The following is a 9,786-nucleotide window of genomic DNA, read 5'->3' as shown; positions in this document are numbered from 1 at the left end:
TAGCCACTTGCACTGGGAAGAAAGATGGTGGTGTGGGCAGAGATAAGAGTAAGGACGAAATTTTTTGAATTATTTTGGTCTGACTTCATGGACTGCATACTTGTGAGGCCATCTTAGGAGATGCAAGTTATTTAACTTGCGATTAATAAGTCCGCATTAAACTGCAGACCAACAGATGCCAATATTTCAGATTAACTTACCAAGCCACCAGGCAGCACTATCGCTAATTAGAGGAAGCATTACTCAAGAGGCTGTTATCCTGAGACCAGATCATGTACTAATAACCCAGTGAGTGAGAGTTTAGATAGCACAATTGATATCATTATCTTTCTTTTTAAAGGCCTTTCTTAATGGCCAATATCCATCATACTCAAGGCTCCAGCTGCCAAATCATTTATATTTTCTTGTGAATCATGGCTGGGTAAGCTTGCTTGAGGTAATGCAAGTAAAGCGTTTTTTAAAGGAGGTAACAATAAGCGATCAGTACAATAACAAACAAGCAATGTTTCCATACTCAAATCACTAAATATTTTATTCAAAGATGGAAAACAATCCAGGGTTGGAAAGATTTTAAATCCTAGTTTTAACAAGATACAAGCCTATGATGTTTCTGTACCTACATTAGGAATCACTTTTGTGGAGAAACTCCACATACGCAGATGCATGTGAGGAGAACATGGCCCTCAGGGGTGAGGTAAAGTTTTGAGACTTCTGAAGAAATATAACAGGCCTCAATTTCAAGGTCAGGGTTTCACTCCTACAGCATTTTCATTCACATTAAACAAAAGCTATTTACTGTGATGTTAGAGATCAAGAAGAAAACTATTCCTGCCCACTTTTATCATATACCTATTCCCCCCCCCCCAGTTACTCAGTCTCTCACCTACCTTCCGAAAAGAATTTTTTAAAGTTTAGATTTGGTTTCTTTTATTCAGGATAAACAACTTTACAACGCACCCAGCTCTGCAGAGCAGCAGTCATAAGATACCTGCCAGAAGAGCACCAACAGCATTCATTTGTTTGGAGGAATCACCCGAGCACCATTTTTGAGTTTGATCTAAATTAATCAGCCTCTGAAAGTCCATTTCTGCAGACAGCCTTGAAGCCAATGAAAACCCAGAAAACTAGAGTACATTAGTAGCTGTGTTTTCCCCTAGCAATTACCACAGTTTCAGATTTACAGAAGTGAGGCAGGTCTGCTCTCCAGCCAAGAGCCACCTCTCCCAGCAGAGCTTGAAGAGCTAATTCAACATGGTTGTACAAGCACAAAGCTTTCTAATACCACCAGCATTTTTAATTATTTCTTTGCTGCTTTCACCACCTGGAAGTCAGCTTTTACAGAATAAAAGATTACTTTTTCAAATCTTTCTCACAGCCACACTGAGACAGGCACAAGGGAAAGACTAAAGACCTCTGCTAGAGCCTCTAAAGCCGTATGCCTCCTGTCCCTCATTTTACAGCCCAGAGACCCCATACCAACAGGCCATTCCTCTCTTCTAAAATAAGGGGCTAGTTCAGGAAAACGGCACCCACCACGCCCTCACTCTGCCTCCTCCATGCTGCTTTTATCCCCCAGACACCTGGCCCAGCACCCACACCACCTCCACCTTTATTGGCCCACAGCAACAGGCTTCAGCTGGTGCAAATAGGCTTTTTAGCTGGAGGGAGGGGAGGAGGCCTCTCCTTAACCCCTTCAGGCTTCCTCTCTGACAGGCAGCAGGTGCATGGCAGCAGCACAGGTGTTTTCTCCTGCCTTACCCCGTGTTTGTGAGGGAGCAAAGTCTCTCTGCTCAGGCCTTCACGCCCATTGCTGCCCCAGCAGTCACCTAGCTGAGGTGGCCCTCCAAAAGACTATGCAGTATCCACTGGATAGGCAGCTTTTTTGTTTCTCTTCGGCTTCTAAAACCAGGGTGGTTTGTTTGTTGTTGGGTTTTTTTGGGTGTGTGTGTATGCGTGTTTGTTTTTTTCCTTTTAGATCCCTAAGAAACTGTTCTTCTACAAAATATTGCAAGAAATCTTGGTTGAACTCAGGGAAGGATCTGGTCACAGTTTTGTCTCTGAACCATGCGCAGTGTGCTGCTGCAACAGGAACAACTGTAACACTGGAGCATGTCATGGCAGCAATGCTTTTAGAAAGCGACTTTCCCTCCAGCAACTTGTTTTATGTGCTGAATGCAGGATTTAACTTTTGACGCTATGAGAACTTACATAAAGGTTCCAGTATTTCATTAGCTCCAAGTGCACATATGCCTTTAAGGGTAATAAAGACACAAATAAGGTTGTGAGAGTAAAATGCATATATTCTAAAGAGCATAGCTTCAGTGCTGTATACCCTTCGTATTACACCTATATAGTCAAGCAAAAGACAACTTCTTAGTAAAAAGAAAGTAAAGTTGTTTTAGGACTCAGATATTGTTACAATCCAAGTGCCTCCTGCATGGGAAGGCCAATCAAAACCCACAGCTCGTTAAGGTCCTTTTGGTTTCCAAAGACACAGAAGTACAAATAAAGCAACATCTTTTTCCAGCTGAGCTGCTTTGTGCAAACACAGTGTAAGGTAAATACATGGTAAGGGCCCGGGTTGCTTTGAACTAACCACAGACAGGCTAAGCATCCATGAAGGAATTTAACGTGGAGGCAGGGATAAAAGTAGCTTCCCCCTGTCAAGACATAGGCAGTTTGGATCTTTCCCCTTGTTTCTCTCAGCATAAGCCTAACGTTTACAAAATCAGAAGTAAGGACTTAACACAATGTTTATTTTACTCCTGAAGTAGAAGTAGCAGCAGTGTTTGATTACAGTTACTGGATACACTACAGTCTGCTTTCTCCTCTCACTGCTAGTATTAACTTGCTCTTCAACCAAGAGTTGGAAGTTTGGATCTCAAATGGTTTTCAGAGTAACCGCCTTGTGCTGCTGGAAGCAATGAGCGCTTTGCCATTAGCTCAAGTGGCAAGAGGAGGGACCACGCCATAGCTGAGGGCAGCATGGTGGCTGGCCTAATTCCTGCTCTAATTCTGTCCCTCATGTTGGTGGTTGGCACTTCACAGCAAATACCATCTTGCTTGAAAGCAAAAGAAACAGCTCTTTTTATTAATTCCTACCCTCTAGGATGGCATCTGCCAGCTGGTACTAAGGGAGGGTGAACTTCACTTTTGCAAATGCCAAAGCTTGAATTTTAGCCGCTTGGGTTCAAGGACTTAGCTCTGCTCAATGCCTTGTAGACAGCACTTTTTTCCCTGCTCGTCAGTCCATGGTTTTCCAAAGGATGAATTCCTCCCAAACTCTGTCCTTCCTCACTATTTAGAAGATGCCTTTGAACAAGGAACATGTCCTGCTAAATGGGTAGGGACTGCATATATTATAGTGAGATCTTAACGACTTATTGGTCCCTAAGTATTGAAGAGTAATCATCACTACACAACAACTATATTATAACAAAATGCCTACACTTATTCAAAACACATTCTACTCATTGCAGTCAATCCTGAGGGACGGTTTAGGAAAAAGCTGTGGAAATGTGCAGAAATTCATCCTTCCTTTTTCCCCGTTTTTCCAGAACAAACAGCCTGACAGTGTCAGAAATGTGTTGTTATACTTTGATGACCAATGGTTTTCCAATTTTTGTTTTGAATAAAATGACGTAGTTGAACTTTGCATTTCTGAGGATGAAAGTGAACTGTGATGGAATCAGAAAAAGATGTATATTTTCAAAAACCCATATCCAGGTCTTCCTTGACGTAGTATTAGATCATTAGTAATAGCAAACCCTAAAATTAACCACGTGCACTGCTGAAAAAGAAACTAGTAAACACCGTGTGTTGAATCACATGATAGTAAGCTGCTTTAACAATGATAGCAAAATTAATTGTAACAAAATAAGACTTCCTGTTGTTTATTAGATATTGTAAGAATGAAATGTACAGTATACAAAATTAATATAAAAAATGTTCACGATTGATTTTAACGACACATTTTTCTTTGGATTAACTGCAGACAAGCAGCTTTTTAATAAGTTATGCTGAGATCTATTTTCTATTATAGGATCTCAAGCATATCACTATGTGCTATCTACAATTTTAATCTACAAAATGAAAGCTACTAAATTTTTGCTGAATCGTGGTGGCATTTGTTGGAAAAGAATAGAACAGCAACATTAGCTTAGAGGAGAAAAAAATACTAGGTTCATTACAACAAAATGTTAATTGTTCAAGTTCATAAGCAAAATTGCTTTTGAAATTCCAAACCTTACAATTGTACATTTTCAGTATCAAACACTTGCCATAAGAAGTTACATTCTACTATACTGGTGACAAAGATTTTCAACTTTGTTTTTCTTTTAGATGGATACATAATCCTGGTTTTCTTTTTCCTAATGAATTTTCACATCTTTGAAATTAGTGTTAAACAAAGTTCATTCTCCTAAAGAAACAGTTTAAATATGGTGCATTTCATAAGCTGAATGTTTTCATTTAAGGTATATCTATATAAAGGAATGTAAAATAGTTTTCATTTGTTAAATCTGTGTATTTTCAGTTTATGTCATATTGTTTAGCAGAAAGATAAAGTAGCTACTAATGACTAATCTAGGCAGCCTAAAAACAGTCTATCTGTTCCATACATTACATGTTTGCCATAACGCTTTTCACTACAATATAAAATATACTAGAAAAACTGAAATTACCAGGGAATATTACATACAGTTATTAGTATTGACAATGTTTCCCTGACTAAAAAAAAAAAATCTTTGACTTTCTCATACATGCTCTACTTTGCAATAGGAATATGATTTAAACTGAAAATTCTTCTCATATTGTCCAAACAATTTTTCTTAATAGACACTGACTGTATTTGCACAATTGCAATGCATTCAAAATAGTGAACCGCTGCCAGATAAGCCGGTCAATGATTTAAAACAGGAATGGGTGCCTGACAAAGAGCGGGCCAGCCTTCCAGAACAAAATAGACAGTGTTCTTTCTCTTGAGGTGTCTCTAATGTAAATCACTTCACCTTTTAAGTTGGCACATATCACAAGAACCCTTAAAACAATCCCTGTGAAATGAACATGAAAACAAACCACAATACAAACAATGCAAAGTGATTCTTCAGAAATTGAGAAGAGTCCAAAAATATTTTTGTTCTTATATCTTTTAGCATTAAACTGGTAAAATTCAGTGCATTGGGTATTGTATTTTTAATAGATAAAGTATTCAAATTATCTTATACTGGGAACAGCTGGGCTTGCTGTTTTCTTTCCTTTTGTTTTTTTAAGACCAATGGCAAGAACAATCTGTAGGCTCTTGGATTGAATAGCTGACCCAGGTTGAATTACTAGTGCAATACAATTGCACAGTTCGTCTCTGTAGTCCGAGCTCCCTGCAGCATTTGCAGAATCTTGCGTATGTGTTGATGTTATAGTTGTAAATGCTTGCAGACGGGCACTTTCCATCACACGAAACAATGTTCACCTGGTAAAAAACATGAAGAATAATCAGCAAATTGAAGCAGCTAGGAAATAAAGTTAGGAGTTCTCAAGAAAGTCCAAAGAAATTAGGCGCCCAAATCCAATGGCAAAGCAATGAAAAATATGGAGGTATTTCCTCTAGCCCCTTGTGAAATCCCACTACATCTGAGTAACAAACTCTGAAGTACATTGCCCAGACAGGTCTCAATTTTTATCTTACTGAGATTAATGATCACTTTCCTGTCAGATCCAATCAGCAGATTTTGGCTATTAACAGACACAAAGAAACAATTTCAGTTTTGAATTTTAAAGTATTCATAACAACCTTGGCTTGAACATAGCACCAAATGTTCTGTCCACAACTCCCTACAGTATTAATTTCAGTGACATACTGATGCAGTGTTGCTATACAGTAAGGAGGAATATAAAGAATCGGTCCTTTGGAAAGCCAATGGGAATTACTAATGGTATCAAAACTGTAATACAGACTGTAACAGAAACAGTCACATAAACTGATAATTTTTTCAAGTTTAATAGTCAGGATTTGCATTTCTGTTCGATGAGACACTGAGACTAAGTTTCCTGGCTGCTCAACAGTTTACTCTACAAAACATACTCTCAGAGCCATTTTAGAGGTTACAGCTGTTTCCCTGTACTCTTTTATTACAGCTTTTCCAGGCGCTCTTCCACATCTCACATGAGACGCCTGTCTGCACCCTTGCTGCTGCTCACACTGCCTTACTGCCCAGCAGGACGTTGTTGGTGTCCTCCTACAGTAAATCCTTCAGTAGACACACGGATAGTGCCTCATTCTTCCTACACATTTCACAGTATGCTCATGCTGCTGTCTAAAAAAACCCTTCAGGACCCAAGCTTCCTTTCTTCATGAAGTTGGCATTTAAATACTTTCCCTAGACAGATGGAAAATTAAACACATATACAGTTAAAACGGCTGTAGATCACTGGCAAGACTCAGTTATATCAAAGTTAATTTGCATATAATAATTGCATTATAGGGTGAACTGAGACATTGGATTTGCACTAAATCAACATGCGCCTAAATACTTACAAAAGCACAAGTCACATCCCCCTTTTTCTTATTATTTGAGAAGATGATTGCTGAGAATGTAGGGAAACATTAAAACAGCTCTACGAAACACAGAAACCTCTGTCTGCGAGAGAGATATGCAGTGAATAGCTTTGTGGAATTTGTGTTCCCGTTCTTCCTTTTTTTAATTTCTCATATTTTTTCCCTTCTATTAAAAAAAAAATCGTGATAGTTATGTACTTACTGGTGTGTTACTCCTGCAGTCATTCTTGCGGATCGTCATCCTAACAGTCACCTTTTTACAGAATTTTCCATCTTCCTTACCTGCAAAATGGGCATTGATTGAAAAATATCAGCTCAAAATTTTAAACATCTCAGAGACAAGAACATTCCTGAATGTTTTATGGGGTCAAGAGACACAAAGAAGAAAATACCCAATACATCACTGCACATACAAAACTTTGGCAAAGTGACATTAGCTATACATTGTATCGCTTTTAAAATTATTCTATTTCATGCATTAAACTATCTGTCTCCTTATATCTCTAACAACAGTTATAAAAGGTTCATTCTTCACTTAGAAGCCTTTTAAGAGTAAGTCCACTGTCTTTCAAAAAATTTGGTAAAATTGATCAGCCACTCCTGTGACAAGGCTTGTTAATAATGCATAAAATGCATTTTCTATGAAATAGCTGTAAAAAACTTTAATGGCAGCAATTGCATTCCAGTGGTGTAAACGAAGTTTAAAATGAACACTTAACAGCAGAATCTGATGAAAAATAGGGCTTCAGTGGGCTTTACATTTCTGTATGTTTTTTATTAAATAAGAACACCACCAGTGAACAAATTAAATTTTTTATTTACATTTTCATTAGCATTATTTCCACAATTTTTCTCACAGAAGTATGTACAAAATATATGGATGAAATAAAAAAGATAAAAAGAAATCATGAAATGAAATAAGAAGAGTTAAACTTAATTTAAGAAGGGAATCCTGAATATATGAAGAAAAGCAATGAAGTTCAGTATAAAGTTCAGTTGTTAGAGATCAGAAAGCACAGTATCTTCTTATGATGATCCTCTCTATGCTGACGAAACCACATCACATTGCAGATCTGTAAGAGAAATGAATAGTCCATTCCATTATAACAGCTTCCACAGTTTCACAGCAGATTTTACACCCCATGATGCAGTCCCACATGACTCTCCACTTACAGAGCTGCTTTTTCTTTCAGCCAAGAAATCCAAAGATGTTGACAAAAGGTGAATACTGTTAGCTCCAGAAAAGCAAGGGCAATGAAAGATGCATCGGTTTGACCAATGCCCAATACTGAACTGTGACAGAGCTTTATTACATCTTGATGTGCAATGTCCAGTTCCCTGCTCTGATCACTGTCAAACCAGGTAATACTGCTTCTCAAAGAGAAACATTTTTTGTTATGCTTTTTTTTTTTAAACATATAAGCCTGCTGCTATTTCTAGACAAAGCAGAGGTTTCTAGAGTATGAAAGAAAGGTCAGCAATGAATCTTCTTGGAAGCAAATAAAAATCTACAATCAGAAATGGCCGGCTACTGCTCGGCTATCATTGAATTATATTTGCTCAGGGAAAAAGTAAATTAAGAAATGAAGAAAAAATAAATTGTTTTTAAAGATAAAAACTCACCATTATTTCATGTTTCTCATGTCAATAGTCCTATTCATGTCTTTTCTTCTTTTACATTATACATGGCATGTAGGATGGATAATTCAGTGCAGCTGTGGCTATGACTTCATCCAGGCTATAGTGAAAGTACATCATATCTCAAAGAAATAAATATATAATGTATTTCCATGCATGTACTTTAATGTCCAGTGGCTTTTAATGAGCTCTACAATATAATATACTTTTCCATGAACAACCCTACAAAACATGTGAGCATCTTATACGTGTTGTGTTATAATGAGATTCTTTTTCACAGTCTGTATGGTCAAAAATCCTTCCTTGGTTTTTGGGTAGACTCATAACACCTTTGTCATTTAAAGTGATGTCAATATGAAACATAAATTTCAGTGTAGTACTCCTAGAGTCATTAGTGTAATTTAACAAAGGATGTATCACTCAGTGATGTACAAAATTACAGTCAACATAATTTCTCTTACAGAAATAGAGAGATGTTTTCACAAAATAAATGCCAAAACAATTGCATTCATACCATGTTACAATTAAAAAAATTATCATGCTCTATTAAAAAGAACAAAGATAATCTCCAATTTTCATGAAGTAAACACAGGCTTGCTATTTTCAGTAAACTGTCCGAACTACAGATAGGAAAGAAATGACCTGCTTCTACTGTATATGCCACTGGAAGCAAAACTATATGATACATCATCTGCAAAAATGTTTTTTATATAATAAGCTTTAACAAGCAAAGCCATTAGTCTCTATGTTCTGCAACACTGTGAACATAATGGAAGTAGATTACATTTTTAAACACAGGAATTTTACACGTGCAGCAAGCTAAAGACTAAGCAAGTGCTTACTACCAACAGTACATTGTTGGCTAACAACAATGCACTGCCCACACAGGGCAAAATGAAAACCAAAACCAAACCAAAATGTGAGCCACTCTGAACCATGAGCAGTTATACTACACTGCAGCTTTTGGCATAATTGGGTAACTTGAGGCCTGATGGTCCTATCAGGGAGTACATTGTTGGAAATCAACAATGATGCTGTTTGGGTTGGTCCTACTTATTTCTAGGAAAATGTACCTGTGTTACAGCTAGCATAGGCTGTAGGAGTGACTGGGCTAACAGGGAATGGGAGGAGCATTGACACTGAAGAACCTGGTAAGAATATTACATATTGAACAGAATACATGTTACAGAGGATTCCCTATCAGTATGAAACATTTTGGAGTTATTAGATTTCGACATATTTGAGAAAAGAATTCAAAGTCTATACTTAAAACGTCTGTATATTACAGGATCACAGAATGGTTGTGGTCGGAACAGACCTCTGGAGGTCATCTGGTCCTACCTCCCTGCTCAAGCAGGGATCACTGTGCCAGCAGCTCAGGACCATGTCCAGGTATTATTTGCATTGCTAAGCCTAATGTCAAAACCAGGAAGGATTTGATCTACATTGGTATAACTAAGACAATCTGGTAGACTAAATTTAAGTTGTCCTTTGGGGCTACAAGAAAGAAATAGTATAATTTCCTCTGAGCAGTGTTTGTAAAAACTCTCTAGGTTCCGATGGAACTCTTGGGACTTTATTTTCAAGTACCACTT

General features: G+C 37.6%; 1 protein-coding gene across 1 annotated transcript in view; it reads right to left on the bottom strand.

Moving 5' to 3' along the window:
• Positions 1 to 4,692: 4,692 nt before the first annotated feature.
• The window catches only part of OTOG (otogelin), a 104,699-nt gene continuing 99,605 nt past the window's right edge, over positions 4,693 to 9,786 (bottom strand). Inside the window, exons 55-56 of the mRNA XM_076344098.1 lie at positions 6,756 to 6,835; positions 4,693 to 5,467 (exon numbers count right to left, since the gene is read on the bottom strand). Coding sequence (XP_076200213.1) covers positions 5,267 to 5,467; positions 6,756 to 6,835 — 281 coding nt within the window. The 3' untranslated portion in view covers positions 4,693 to 5,266. The remainder of the gene's footprint in view (positions 5,468 to 6,755; positions 6,836 to 9,786) is intronic.

The sequence above is a fragment of the Aptenodytes patagonicus genome, chromosome 7 (genome assembly GCF_965638725.1).
Source record: "Aptenodytes patagonicus chromosome 7, bAptPat1.pri.cur, whole genome shotgun sequence".
NCBI lineage: Eukaryota > Metazoa > Chordata > Aves > Sphenisciformes > Spheniscidae > Aptenodytes > Aptenodytes patagonicus.
This window is presented reverse-complemented; position numbering and strand designations above follow the sequence as displayed.